This window comes from Monodelphis domestica, chromosome 1 (assembly GCF_027887165.1).
Source record: "Monodelphis domestica isolate mMonDom1 chromosome 1, mMonDom1.pri, whole genome shotgun sequence".
NCBI lineage: Eukaryota > Metazoa > Chordata > Mammalia > Didelphimorphia > Didelphidae > Monodelphis > Monodelphis domestica.
Genome location: NC_077227.1, coordinates 123262516 through 123278240, shown reverse-complemented (window position 1 = coordinate 123278240; position 15725 = coordinate 123262516). Strand labels below are relative to the sequence as shown.

Below are 15725 nucleotides of genomic sequence, written 5' to 3'. Positions count from 1 at the left end.
AACCTTAGATTTCTTCATGAAACAAACTCTTCTTCTCAACACCATTGTATCACCCAAGATACTACATAGCTTGAAAATAGAATAACAACCTTTGAAGAGACACTTAGTGGATAGAGACTACAGAATTTTGCCAAGCGTGAATTTCATGTGAGATGTGGTATTTTAAAATTAACATGAAAGAAATGTATGGCCAGAAAAGAAAGTGGTCTGGCCAGTGTAGCAACAGGATAGCATATAAACAGACCATGTTTTACATGGGTACCTATATAGTGATAAGATGTCTAAATGGAAATGTTCCAGTATGTTGGGTATATACATGAGGCATTTGTGAACAGAACATGTTAGTGTCTCTTCTCAAAATGTAACCTGGGACAGTCTTGTTTATACCTATTTGCTTTCTCCAGTAGACTAAGCTCTTTTAGGGCAAATAATCTTTCATTTTTTTCTTTATTTCCCTAATCAATCAACAAGCATTTATGAATTCTAGTTGTACATGTAGCCCCTGTACTGGTTCTTGCGAATACAGATATAAAAAAATACAAGCTATACTTCAAAAGCCTGCTTTTTGAGGCAGATAATAAGTAAATACAGAATTAATATAGAATGTTAATTTGCATCGGCCTGCACTAAGACTTTTGGGACACTTGATGAATTTCAAAAGGGAAATAACCTGAGATTAGGAAAGAGGTATTCAAAAGGAGGGTGGAGAGATGTAGAATTGCCGCAGGCAAACAAACTTACTGATCTTTAGGGGGCATTAATTGGAAAAAGGAATAGGGAGAGAGATTGGTAGCAGAAAGAAAAAAGATTGATCTAAGGGGAAATCACTTGGGGAATTGCTGAACAAATTATGGTATGCAGTGTTTGTATGCTCTAAGAAACAATGAAAGACATGCATGACTTTAGAAAACTTTGAGCAATAGTAATTAAAAGCATAGTAAAGTGAGCTGAACAAAGAAAATCGTTTACACAAAGACAAACATTTTTGTAAAGGAAAAAATTTTAAAGACTTAGGAACCTTATCACTCGGTGCAATGACCAACCAGAAGACTTAAAATTAATCATGTTATTTATTCACTTCCTGACAGAGAAATTATTAACTCCAGTGCAGAAAGAGATATGGACATGGCTAATATGTGGATTTTTTTGCTTGACTGTTTTGTTACCACTTTCTTTTTTTTAGTTTTTAATTGGAAGGTAGGGTAATAGTCATGATGCAAAAAAAGAAGACCATTGAAACATTTTCTAAAATGAACAGAAGAGAACAGAAGGAAGTTCAGAAGGAAGCACAACTAGTATAGTTTGTAAAGTAACATCTAATTTTGTACTTTTTAAAAAAACATGGAGTCTGAAATGGAGATTCACAGTTATGATATGAGGTATATATGGAAATGGAATTTTTGGTGTTTAATGATAAAAAAATAAGTTTAAATGCAAGTATTCCTTCCACTCAAATTTACCTGTTGAAGTTTTACCCGTCAACCTTAAAAATTAAAGGGAAATTTGGGGGAGTTTTGTAGAAGCTGCAGATAGCATTCAAAGGTGAACAGATGACCCAGAAAAAGCTTAGAAACTCAAATACATAAAATATATGTGGTATATATTATATAGTATCAACATGTTTTATTTTTAATACCATAAATATAGGTTCTTTTTAAAAGTTAAAATAAGTAAAAAGTTAGTTTGTGAAAAGAAACACAAAATCCAGCAGATGATAAACAAAAGCTAGAAATTCAGAGCTATCTTAGCATTGACCTTCATATAGCCTTTGACCAAATATTGAACCCAAATTTTTATATTAAGGTACTATAAAAACCTCATAAAAGAAAAATAAAAAAATATGCATATTTTCCCATATTGTGCCCCTTACTCCTCTGATGTGGAAGGGATACCTGTAACTGTACTTTTTTATGTGATCCTGAAGTCATAGAGGTCCCCCGTAATTTCTTAATACAAAGGGCTGAGATTTTTGCTTCAGAAAAAGCACTTGAGAAGCTATGTTGTGGTAGATAGATTGGAGTGGGGAAAAACTTAAAGTAGAGAAATTATAAGCCTATCACAATGGGCAGGTAAGTGCTCATTGGATAGAGAACTACACCTAGAGATGGTTCAAATCTGTCTTCAGACACTTCCTTGTTATGACCCTGGGCAAGTAATTGAACCCCATTGCCTAGCCCTCACTGATCTGCCTTAGAACTGATGCTTAGTATCAATTTTAAGACAGAAGGATTTTTTTTTTTGTAGTTGTTGTATTGCAATAGTCCAGGTGAGAGATGTTGAAGTCCTGAATCAGAATAGTTACTGAATAGGATAAGGAGACAGATAATAGAGATTTAACAAGTAGAAACTACAAAATTCAACAAATCCCTCAGCTATATGAGAGTGAAAGAGTCAAGAATGATAGGGTTGCACACCTGGATGAAAAGGATGGTAGTGTCCTTAACAGTAATAGGAACCCTGAAAAAAAGGAAAGGAAAGTTCGTGGGACAAGATAATTTCTGATTTTGGCATGCTGTTTCTGAGATGTCTACTGGGCACACAGTTGGAAATGTCTAATATTTAATGATAGAGTATTAGAACTTAAGAGAAAGACTAGGACTGGATTTATAGATCTGGGAATTATCTGCATAGAGATGGTAATTAAATGCAGATGAGAGAAAAAAAGAGAAATGGGCCCTGTACAGCACCTTGGCACATGCATCGTTGGAGGACATGAAAAGTTTGAGAACCAGGAGATACAGTCCTGAAAATCTAGAAGAGACAGTATCCAAGGGGAAAAGGTAATCTACAGTGTCAAATGCTACAGAGAGATTAAAAAGGATGATGATTAAGAAAAGATCTTTAGATTTGGCAGCTAAGAGATCATTGGTAACTATAGAGAAAACCACACCTGCCATTATTATTGTTAAGCTAATGGGCATAATCAATAACCAAGAAATATTTAATAATGGATTTATAAATGCTTGTTAATTATTTCCATTTGATACCCCATATGTAAAGGATACCAGATACAAGAACCCAGTTATCTCTTTTAGATGATAGTCAATGATTAAAGCATATTTTCTGGTCTTACTCTTTTATATGATACATGTATTTCTATGAAGACCTACTTAAATGTTGAATAAAGGAAGAAATAATATTCTGAAGTTTCAACTTTCTTTAGGGTTGTATTTTAGAAATCCTTAATAGGTCAAACTTTTTGAGTTTTCCCAAGTGTTCTTTCTCCAGCGCAGTCTTTTTTCTTTGTGCCATACTCAGCAACAACAAGTAGCTCCTCTGTGTAGAGTATGGAATCAAGCAAGCTATGATGATTTCTGGGGTCTTTACTACAAACTTGGTAGCAGGGATCAGGAAAGCAAATGGGGAGGTGTTTTTCTAATTACTAAAATGAACTTCAATGTTCTCAAATACTTTTTTGTGTGTGGCTTAGGAGGTTGGGAATGAGTTGATTATCATTAACTAAGGTGGGGGAAATTGATCCATGAGTCTTCTACCCACATTAGCTAGATGTGTACCTTTTGTCTTTCAGCCCAAGCTGCAGAGGGAAAGACAGCCTGACATAGGGAAGTGGGGACAGCTACTCAGAGAACCGCAAAACATCATCGGTACAGTAGCAAGCCTGTACTCCAAATCCAAAATCCCTATACTTTTTCACCAGAGTGAGTAACATTTTTCCATTCTCCTTTGTTAAAGTAAGTCATTAAAGCATTTCCTAGCTAATTCTATTACAGCTTTTTCTTCTTTGACCTCCACAGATAATTTCTTGACCTCTGGACCATCCTTGTTGTTCCCATTACATGTCTATCAGTCCCTATCCCTCTCTATCTCCGACTGTCTTTTTCTCATTCTTTGTCTACCTGTGTCTGCCTCTTTCTCTCCCCTCTTGTCTCATTCTCTCTTGTGAAACTTTAATATGAAATGAGTTGTTGGCAAATACCTGTTTATTTTCCTGTAAAAGATATTATTCTGCTCTCTTCTGGTTTCAAGAGGTTACTGCGCATAACCCTATTTGTAAGTTTTGAAACAAGTCACTATTCAAAATTGGTTATTTGTATCAGAAAAGGTGGAGCATGTACCTAATAATCAGTGTGATCATAAGTCTTCAGGCTTAAAATAACTTCTAGTTTAGGTTTACTAACATGCCTTTGTTTTCTGGAAAATTGAAGTATAGAAAAGTCAGTTTGGATACCAAGTTGAAAAAAAGATCAATTTTACCACAAATTGTTCTGTCCTTATGAATTAAGGCAGTTTCCCATCCTGTTCTCTTCAAGAAACACAAGTAATAGTATTGAAATCTGCATTCTTAATTCGTTGCCTAGCAGCGAAGTCTATTTAAATAGGTAGACATCTATCTGCAAAATTAAATTAAGTCATAAACAGATGTGTTCATTTTCTTTGTGACTAATTTGTCTAAAGAGGATAATGTTGCTTTTGATCTCACAAATAAAATGAAAACTTTAATGTTTTTGGAATTAAAGTTAAGAAGGAGTTTCACATGTGACATTAGCACTAATCTTATTTTTTTATACAGTGAATATTAATGGAATACTTAAGATGGACAAGCATGGTGGGAATTTCTTTGTTGGGAAATACAAAAAGGAAGTAAATCCTGTCCTTCAAGTATCTTGTAATCTAATTGGGACAATAAGATCTATATACTTAGCAAACATTTTTTAAATACCTCTGTGAAAGATATTGTGCTATCTACTAGGAAAATAGAATTAGATAAGATCAGGTCCTTGTCTTCAAGGAGCTTTTACTCTAGTAGATACATACAGAAGTTAAATCGCTACAGGAAGCATATCAGAAGATGTCACAAATGGATGGTGTAGACAACTATTCAAATGGAAGTATGATTTCATAAATTTTGAAGTACCTTCCAATTATGCAAATCACAACTCATCCATACCTGCTTCTCTTATGTAACTTTTATTTTAATTTTACTATAAATTCACTACTGTAGTCCTTTCTTGTTTCCTCTTGAAACTACAAGAATACCAATGTACAATTATAATTATTGGGATTCAGGATGGAGGAGAGAGTGTTGATGATGCAGTGGGCTGTGCCTCCTGGAAGTCAATAATGGGGATTTACACTATCACCTTAAAAAAAAAAAAGATTGGGTGATTAAAAAACTGTAAGGAAACCAACCTGATTGACATCAAAGTGTTTGCATTAGGGAAGAGTGGGAGATAAAGTTGGATGGATGAATTAATGTCAAAAAGAGTTTTGAATGTCAGACTAAAGAGTGTTTAAACTTTATATTGACATTTGGGCTTCATTGGCAGGTTTTTGAGCAAGAGAATGAAAGACATCATATACCTGTTTTTGAAGTTTTATCTATGTAAAGAAATATCTATACAGAATGGATTTTAGCAAGGTGAAACTAAAGGTAGGGAAACCAGTGAAGACTTCAGTTGTTGGTGTGCTAGACTATAGTAGATGGTTACAGTAAGAATGAATGCAAGTGAAGATGATGTCAAGAATATTTTAAAGTAGTCATTGATAGAATTTGGAGATAGCAAAGAAATGTAGCTATTAAAAGTTATTTGCATGAAAATGGAATCATCCTTTATGTTTCCCTTTTGAAAGAATATGCATATAAAGTTGGGTTGAGTTGAGAGTTTGAATCCAAGTTCTGCTGCTTACCTCCTTTGTGACTGAGCAAGACACTTAATCTCTCTAGGTTTCAGTTTTTTGTTTTTGTTTATTTATTTTTAAACTCAAGGAATTGTACCTTCAAGGAGATTTCCAAGGTCCCTTCAAACTCTATATTTATGATTCTAAATTGTAAATTTTAAAGCTTCCTCTTTAAAGACATTTGAATTTTCTTTTTAGAGCCTTCCTAAATCTTAGCAGTAATGTGTTACTGTTCATTACTTAAGAAATAAAAAAAGTTAGGGAGAGGAACAGATTTAACAAACATTTTCTTCAGTCTTTTAAATTCTTTAAGGCTATAAAATTACCTTCACAGAATAAATATAATATTTTAAAAGTCTTTTAACATTTGAAAAGAATGTTTTAAAATTTACAGGAGTAATGTTTATTGATTTTGTCATACCCTTTTATTTTATGGACATGCAAATTAAGCCCCAGAGGTGTTAAGGGACTTTGCCATGTTCATACAGATAGTGACAGAATTAGGCCTGTATTTTTGTTGTCCTAATTTCTAGTCCTACCCTTGCTAATGAGTGACTGCTTTTTTTTTTCTTATTACCTGTCATTGTTATTTTCCAGTTTTTGTTTTTTTTTTTTTTTGCCTATCATTTGTAGCTATAGATACTAGGGATTAGACTTGTGGTTTCATTTATATAGGAAACTTCCTGTTTTAATGAATAGACATCTCTGAATTTTATAAATTAGAGATCTCAAATAGAAATGGATGTCTATGGGCAACATATTGACATATGTGTATATATGTGTATGCATATATGTATACATTACATATTGGGGGTTAAGTGACTTGTCCAGGGTCACACTGAAGCCAGATTTGAACCTAGGACCTCCCATCTTTAGTACTCTGGTACTCTAGCCACTATGCTACCTAGATTCTTCCCCACCTCTCCCATCATTATATTTTAATCTGGTTTGGATTGTACTTGGAGTTGTTGTGAGGCATATGTGGATGCATAGTCTACAGGACTTAGAAGTTCATTGGATTGCTCAATATTGCTTATCCACATTGGTCAGGCAGGTGTTGAACTTAAGTCTTCTGGATATAAAGCTAGCTCTGTCTCTTCTTAAATGTATCAGTATAGCAATTAAGAATTTGCTTTCCTATCCTATTTTCTTTACCTAACTTCTTCCTGGGAAATACAAGGCTAAATGTCTTTGATATGTATGATTATTCATCTGCCAAATAGTTATGAGAAACTATAGTTCCATATTTTCCTTCCCTGTTTCACTTCCCAGCCCATCTCTTTACCATACCAGCCTGGTTTATACTTAGGGGCCTATAAACAAGAATTCAAACCATAGAAAGTATTAGCCTCCTTATAATTTGTTTCCTTGATATTTCTTTCTTTTTTCTTTTAAGCTTGAGGGCTAGAAAATAAAGGAATATTTATAAGAAAATACTGTATAACTTTTTTTATTCTTTTTTCCTTCTTTATATCTCCCCAACCCCCAAAAACCTAGAAAAGTACTTGTAAGTTATCAAAATGAAGATTATAATTCAGGCTTTAAATTACTTAAAAGTGGTATTTTGTGTTTGGAGAAATGCCAAAATGTTTGAGTTAGATACCCATTTCAATTTAACTATGATACATGGTTTTAAATTTTGGTAGAATTGTACTGGTGTATGGTTCTAATGAACATATTATAATTACTTTCAATTTATGGCAGTAAGTATCAATGTAAGTGTAGTATTTATAGAACTCAAAATTGCATGCATGTGTATCTGTACACATATACACACGTGTTTAGAAGTACAGAAGATTTTTTTTTCTGTTTGTCAGTATTTTGTTTCTTTCACATAGTACTCTGGCAGTTAATTGATGCAACAAATATAATACTAGACTTGAGAAGACCTAAAATTCAGATCCTATCTTAGACAATTCACCAGCTTTTGTGATAGGTGCTTTGTGACCAGGCAAATTACTTCATCTCTTTCAGCCTCCATTCCTCATTGATAATTATAGCAACTACCTCACAGGGTTGTTATGAGAATCAAATTAGTTAACAAAGTACTTTGCAAACTTTAAAGAACTATAAAAATGCTACCCTTTAAAAAAAATACTTGTATAGCAAGTACTCTTTGGGCTCACTCAGTCAGGCTACTACATCCCCATCTCAGGATTCTGGGGCTATTCCTGAAGAATTGAGAGATATCTACTTTACTGCATTTAACTCAAGCCCCCATTATGAATGTGTTCTCCTCACTGCTAGGTGACTGATTTAACATAAGTTGACTTTCACAGATGGAATTTGCTTCTATAATAAAGCAAGAACAAGATACATTCTCAACCCCAATACCTCCGGAGCATACTTCCTTATACTACTGCCTAGGTCTTGGGGAGAGAGATTTAGACTTAAAGCAGTTTCTATGCAGCATTAGTCTCATGAAATTTCATGTCCAAATGTGGCATTGCCGACTCCTCAATCATTTTGTCCTTTGTCCCAAAGGTCATTCCTCACTCTTAACTACATCAGAGCTGGGCTAGCAGCAAAACCCAAGGGGGACTGTAGGGACTATATTCCATGTACTCTTAGACTTTAGGTGGCTCTTTTCCTAGCTTTTCAGAACTTAGAGGTTGAAGCCCTCCATCTGTTCACCCAGAATGAAAAAGTAAAGGTAGAGGCTGGCCGGCAAGCAATGTCAATGGAAACACACCTCCACCTCTGACAAGAGAAGGTCCTAGATTTCTCCCTCTTATACCAGTATCTTCCTCTGACAGAATCAAACCAAGAGAGAAAAAAGCAGAGCCTGGGGCCTTTTGAGGAATGTCCCTAGTTTTGGTTTTATACCTGTAAGCAATCAAAAGGCTGCTGTTTACTGTGTGGTTAGGATTCTACAACCAGATATAACATTTTCACACATTCTTCAAAGTTTCTCCAAAGTATTTCATTACATGTCATCATGACTATCTTGGAAGCAGTTGTCTTGGAAATACTCTATACAGATGCTAAGCTCCCTTTACATGTGATAAATACTATCAGAACTGTTTAGAACATTTTGAGTAAAAATGAAGATTTGTGAATCGGTCAAATAAAGACAATAGCCCAAAATGGAGGGAGCAATTTAGATCAAGATTTCTAAAGCATATTCACATCTATTTAAAATAATTAGGATATAGGTCTTAATTGAAAGCACACATTAGTTGGAGGTTGTTATCAAGGGAGAGTGTTTATGTCAAAAGTAAATGGTTGAAGATGAATGAGGATGGGGAATAAAACCCTGCAAAAAAGAAAAATTTTGACATAAGATTTAGTGAATGTAGCAAAAGATGAATTTGAAAAGTTCATAAAAGAGGACAAAATAGAGTTATAAGACATGCTATTATTTCATTAAAGAGCTTGTAATAGATTTTTATTAGTAGATGAATTCTTTTATGCTTTTGAATCTAAGGCACATTTTTAGTAAATTGAGTCAACTTTAATAGTCTTTGGAAAATGTTTTTTGAAAAATACTGTCTGAATGTCAGTTTTCCCCAGCATTTCCATTCTTCAGTATCTTCAATTTTTTCCTTATCAAAATTCCAACATGTCAAAATTTCTAGCAATTTTGTATTTCTAGTGTCAAACATGTTTTAGCATTTTAAAATTATCTTTTACAAATCTAATACCATGGTTAATAAGAACAATTGTATGAGACTAATCATAATTCTCATGTTTCACATATTACAATGAAAAGTCCGTCTATGTGCTAGGCACTGTACAAAGTATATAAAGAAAGGTGAGACAGGCCTTATTCACCAGGAGCTCATAGTCTACAACTTCATAGATAACATACAAGAAACTATGTACAAAAAAGGTATATGCAGAAAATTTGAAATAATCAACAGAGAGCAGGCAATAGAATTCAGATGACTTAAGAACAGCTTCCTTTAGAAGATAGCAATTTAGCTAAGACTCAAAGGAAGATAGAGGGCAGAGATGAATATCCCAGGTTTGGGGAATAGCCAATGAAAGTACCTAGCATCAGGAAATGGAACATCTTGTTTGAGGAACAGCAAGATTGCATAGTATATGGAAAAGCATAAAGTATAATAAATCTAGAAGGATGTTTGTGGAGGGGGGAAAGATCTGGGGGACCTAACATTTAGAAGAGCTTTGAACACTAAACAGAATGTCATATTTGATCCTGTGGGGATAGGGAGCCACTGGAATTTATTGAGCACATAAGGGTGACATTGACAAGTCCTGTAGTTTTGACAACTCAGTGGAGAATAGACTCCAGTAGAGAGAGATTTGTGATAGGAAGACTGCCCATGTTTTTCCTTTAGTAGTCTAGATATCAGGTGCCAAGGGATGCTGACAGTGTCAAAGAAAAGAAAGAGACTCACACAAAGATTGAGAAAGTATAAAATCAACAGAATGAATATGAACATGAGAGAGTAGTTGAGGTTAATATGGTTGTACTGTTAACAGTAATAGGGAAGTTAGGATGAGAGGAGCCATCAATGAAGTGGAAGGAGTCAAGAGATAATGAGCTCAGTTTTAGACATGAAGTTAAAGATTTCTATGACACATCTAGTTGGACATAGAAAACTGGAGGTCATCAGAGAAACCAAGGTTGGATAAGATAATTTCAGGATCAGCCTAGAGGTGATGATAATCAAATTCATAAGATCACCTTGAGAAATAGTATAAAAGGAGAAGAGAAGGATGTAGAAGACAGAGCTTTTCTGAGAAATTCATAGCTAATGGATTTTATTTGAAGATTCACTAAAGCATACTAAGAAATGATCAGATAACATTAGGAGGAAGACCAAGTGAGAGTAGTATCATGAAAACTACAGAGGGTGACTGTGACAGCAAAGGTTACAGAGAGGTCAAGAAGGGGCCATTGAATTTCACAATTGATCATTGATAATATTGGAGAGAGCAGTTTCATTTGCAAGATGAGGTTGGAAGTCATTGTAGAGAGTTGAAAATGAGAGGAAATAAAGTTGGAGAGACCTATTGTCAATAACCTTCTTTAGAAGTTTAGCTAGAAAAGAGAATAGAAATTACGGGCTCTAGCTTGCCAGGAATGGGTGATCCAGTAAGGCGTGTTTTTTTGAGGATAGAGGAGACAAGGACATATTTGAATACAGTGAACAAAGAGCCAGTAGATTGAGAATAAGATTAGTGAAAGTAAGGATAGTAAGAGTAAGCAGGGGGCAGTTTGCTGAAGGAGACAGAATAGAATGTATGTAGAAGAGTTTGCCCTGACAAGGGGAAAGGGTCAACTCAGTACATGAAATAGGAGTAAAAGAGATGATAGTGACAAAAAGCTTCTGGATGATTTGAGATGAGGAAGATGAGAGAAAAATCTCAGCAATTAGTTCAATTTTTTTTTCAGCGAAATATAAGGGAAGGCTCTCAGCTGAGAGGATAAGGGGGAAGGGGATACTATAGAAAGTCTGAAGAGTAATGGAAGGGTTTGGAATGACTGCTGTGGAGAGTGGGATAGTGAGTTAAATAAGTGGAGGCAGGGGGTAAGGATTGCCTTATTGAGTGCCCAGTTTAGGTTATATAACATAAATTTGTAGTGGGTTCAGTCAACATGGTATCATTTTCAGCAGCATGTAGTAATTTCAAAATTATCAAAAGCATTTTAAAGTAAATTCAAATTGTTATAAATATAAAAACAAGTTGCTGAACTTTTAAGGAACTCACTGTCAATGAATCAAAACAATTTTTATTAAATACCTGTTGTGTGCTTGGCACTATCCTGAATATTGAAAATATTAAAGAAAAAGCAAAATAATCTGGCCTTGAGGAGTTTGTTTGAAATAGGCAAAAATTTAAAAGAAAGTATTATAGTTATCCCTTCCACATCACTGGGGATTAGGGGTATGGTACCCCTACATTGTGGAAGATTGCATAAAATCTTTTGGCCCTTCCATACCAGAGAACTCTGATTTTTTTTCCTTTTTCTCTTATAGGGAGTTTATAGTACATTATTGTAAGTTTGAGGTTAAGTATGCATTTGGAGTTTCTAAATTTTTTCTGTGTTGCTTGCTGGCTTTTGTGTGTCATCTGTATCTTTCACAAAACTCCCCCCAAAATTCCCATTTAATTTCTTAGGCTGACCTGTTATATATCAAACCTCGATGGGAAAGAGAAGGGTATTTTCCTGATTTCATATTCCCTACTAAGTCCAACAAGTAGTATTAAAAGGAACTGGATATGGGTGAAGGGAAGAGAAACTAAATCATAAGGCAATCCATCTAATTAATTGAATAAAATTATTGCCCTGTCAGAGTTCATTGACTTTGTCTGATTTTCTGGAATTTCACTCTTGATTAGTTTCTGCTCTTTCTAGAACTTTATTTTCATCTACTGAATATAAAAATAGTTTGGAATTTTTTTTCCTTTAGATTGAGACAAATTGCCTTAGTTTTTTTTTTTATTAACTTTTGATATATTGGTTTAGTAGTAGTACTTTTAAGTATAAACTTCTTTCATGTGCTGCACAAAATGTAGGAATGTGAAACAGGTAAAAAGCTAGGGGAGTCAAAAGCTATGTTAAAGATTTAAGGATATATATGCTTTAATGAATTTCTGGACCAACACCTGAAACATCTTTATTTTTTTCACCAGTTGATAATACCTTTCTACAGCAAGTCTTATATGCTGCTTGTATTTTAATCCCATAATCTGTAGCAAGGGTGCTATTATTGATTTTTTCCCCCTTTTGATTCTTGAACCCTGGCAGAAGACTTGGAAGCAATAGACTATAATTAATTGTCCATGAAAAATCTTCTTAATGCATAGTTTGCTTTTTAGGAAATCAGTTAGGCCCAGGAAATTAAGTGTATCATAGAGATACCAGCAAGAAAGACTTTCTTAGATCTGTTTCAGAGCAGACTAGATGATGAAGGTGTTAGACCTTGATGGGCTTTGTGCTTTCAGGGCTAAGAGACTAACCTAGAAAATAACTAGCAAATAATTAGCCTTTATCTAGAGCCTCTGCCTATATTACATAACTTTTCTCTGCCTGCCTCGGTCCAATATATAGGTCCTTTAGGCAAGTGGGCCATCTGCATTATGATTGTTCAGGCCACTGATTCAGGATTTCAGGGGGGAGACATAATTGCACCCCTTAACAGCTACTAATATAATGTAGAACTTCTATGACATTTAGCATCCCAGCAAAGTTCAAGACCTTTTATCTCACTATTCCTGACTTGTATGTACTTTTTATGATCCAGTACTCAAACCTGAGAGTGATCTGAATTGATAGGGAGTTTTTTCACCTGGTAGTTACTTAATTTTATGGCAATAAAACTACAGGCAATTAACTTCTATTCCCATTCTAAACTGTAGACAAGTTAAGGATCCCTTTAGGAATTTTTGCAAGCATGGGATAGTGATTGTAATTTTTTTTTTGGTCATAAGTTAAGCATATCAACCATTTGTTTTTTGGGAAGAAAAAAGACATAATAGCTTTTTTACTCACTACAATTAATGATAACCTTCAGCTAAATGATACTATCATTTTGCTATGTTAGCATCATTTAATTAGAGAAGACCTGGTATCTACCCTGATGGTATAGAATGTTTAATTGTTTTAAAAATTATTTAAGAGCAAAATACACTTATAAATCTTAAAACTATCACTTAAAATTCAGAGCATTTAACTAATTGTGCTATTATTTCTCAGAATTAGGTTTTTGTTCCTGAGTTTATGTATCAAATATGAATCAGCATATTTTATCTACAGTGATTTCTTTTAACAGATGAAGCCCAGACCAGAAGAGTCCAAACAGAATTTGTTTAATTTAGGCTTCCCATACCTCTCTTAAATTTAAGAGCTTGAGGTTTATGATGAGTAAGACAGACTTTTCCCAAAATACCTTAATTTGAGCCAATAGAGTTCTGCTCTGACTCCATGTATGGTGGGACATAAAGAAGTATAGATTTTTATCTTGTTTTAAAAAAATTCCAGCTCTGTCACCTATATAATGCACTTTTAGAAATGTATGGTTTATTTTTTTATAATGCAAAACTAAATTGGATAAGACTTGGATTTTTATCTCTGAATGCTCTGTCTATAATTTTCAGGTGCACAGAAGAGGAACATGGCTCAAGAAACTAACCATAGCCAAGTGCCTATGCTTTGTTCCACTGGCTGTGGATTTTATGGAAACCCTCGTACAAATGGCATGTGTTCAGTATGCTATAAAGAACATCTTCAAAGACAGAATAGTAGTAATGGTAGAATTAGCCCACCTGGTAAGTAGTTCTTGTGAATTGCATATCTATTTTATTTATTTATTTTTAGGGCCCGTACCTCTGTCTTTAGAATCAATACTGTATATTGGTTCCAAGACAGAATAGGGATAAGGGCTAGGCAATGAGGTTTAAGTGACTTGCCCAGGGTCACAGCTAGGAAGTGACTGAGGCCAAATTTGAACCTAGGACCTCCTGTCTCAAGGCCTGGCTCTTACAATCCACTGAGCTACTCAGCTGCCCCCTAGCATACCTATTTTAAGTAATGTGTATGAACTAGAGCATATTTCCTCATTTACTACATCATATAAAACACACACACATGAATGTATGTATTTGTTGAATGAGTGAATTTATACATATATGTCCCTTGGTAGCTTTTAACTATTCACTCTGAATAATTATAGGATATATTAATATATTACAAATTTTAATGCAGACTTTCAGAAGAATTATTTAATCTGAAAAATGTAGAGGGTGGACATGGAAGAATTCATTGTTTCATATCTTTACAAGTATGAACAGCTTCAGGAAGGCATACGTTGGAAAAAGAAGTATCTCCAAGGTTTAATGGTTATGGATGACTGGTAAAAATATTAAAACAAACAAAAATTCCTTATGACTTTGTGAAGAGACTGGATAATCTTTTATGGCATCTAAAATAGTGTTGAATTTCATATTTTAAATCAAAATCTAGGTTGTTTTAATGGAAATATCTTCTAATTTTCCTTGAAGCTAAGATGAAATTAATATGATATTTTTCCCTGCCTCAATTTCCCAAGATAAATGAGTAAACAAAGGCTTGTCTTAGAATTGTAACCTCAAGATTAAATACATATTTGCCATGAATGATAGAACTTTTTGTTGTTGTGTTGATATTTCCAAAAGTGTCCTTAAGATACTTAAACAGAAATTAGTTTGAAAGATCTAGTTGTGATAAGAAATATCCATAGCATTTTACATTTATTCTTAAAACAAATCATTTATACATAAACACACAAGATCTCATTAAAAATAAGTGTGCCATTCCCTAAGTTTATGATTCTTCTCTAGACTAAATGTCTAGATTTTATTATTTGATTTTTAAAGAGTAGGGAGAGGCTGGGGTTGAAGATTTCTTTTGAACTGAAGTAGTAGGAAGCATAGCGTACATTATCACTACTTTAGGGGCAGGATACACCTCTTACAGAGCTGTCATTTCTGCTATACCTTCCAACTAACTATGAGGTGACTATAATATAATTTGACACTTTAAGACTATCATGGATAGCTGAAACTGGATATAAATGAATACCTGCTGTTAACCACTGGTTGTTTAGCCAGTGGATATAGGAGCACAACTGAATTACCACTACTCTTGTACTTCGAAGCTATTATTGTCATTATTACAGTAAATAAGGATTTTTCAAACAACACTGCAATAATGCTAGGTTGAGTAGAATCAGCAAGAACAATCAGTCAGACAAGGAACGTTTTTCATGGGAGTGTGTATGTGGACAAAAAGAGAAATGTTATGTATTGAGTTGACAGACTTTGCCATGTTCCAGTTTCTATTCTCTTGGTAGGCATGTATGAACTGTTTTTTTCCTCAAATTTTCCCTTTTTTCCCCTTGTGGTTTACCCTTGGGTTACTTAATCAGCTGATAATACCAACTCAGCAGAACATAACATAGTTCTTTAAAAGTTTTTTTTTCTCATTTCATCTCTTCTGTAGGATCTATGTTGTTATATCTAAACATAGTTAACAGTTACACTGTAATATTGCATCTAGATGGCTCAATTGATAGAGCATTAGACCTGGAATCTGGAAATTCTGAGTTCAAATGTGGTCTCCAATACTAGCT

General features: G+C 34.2%; 1 protein-coding gene across 8 annotated transcripts in view; it reads left to right on the top strand.

The window, feature by feature from the left end:
- ZFAND6 (zinc finger AN1-type containing 6) overlaps window positions 1-15725 on the top strand; it is a 100852-nt gene that overhangs the window by 68663 nt on the left and 16464 nt on the right. For 5 of the 8 annotated variants that reach the window (XM_056806091.1, XM_016424976.2, XM_016424973.2 and 2 more), the window contains 2 exons: window positions 3530-3659; window positions 13714-13884. In XM_056806091.1, the coding sequence (XP_056662069.1) occupies window positions 13731-13884 (154 nt within the window). In that variant the 5' untranslated portion in view covers window positions 3530-3659; window positions 13714-13730. Of the gene's footprint in view, window positions 1-2636; window positions 2781-3507; window positions 3660-5288; window positions 5393-13713; window positions 13885-15725 lie in introns of those variants that run through there. The other 3 variants (XM_056806090.1, XM_016424977.2, XM_056806082.1) reach the window with 3 other exon arrangements.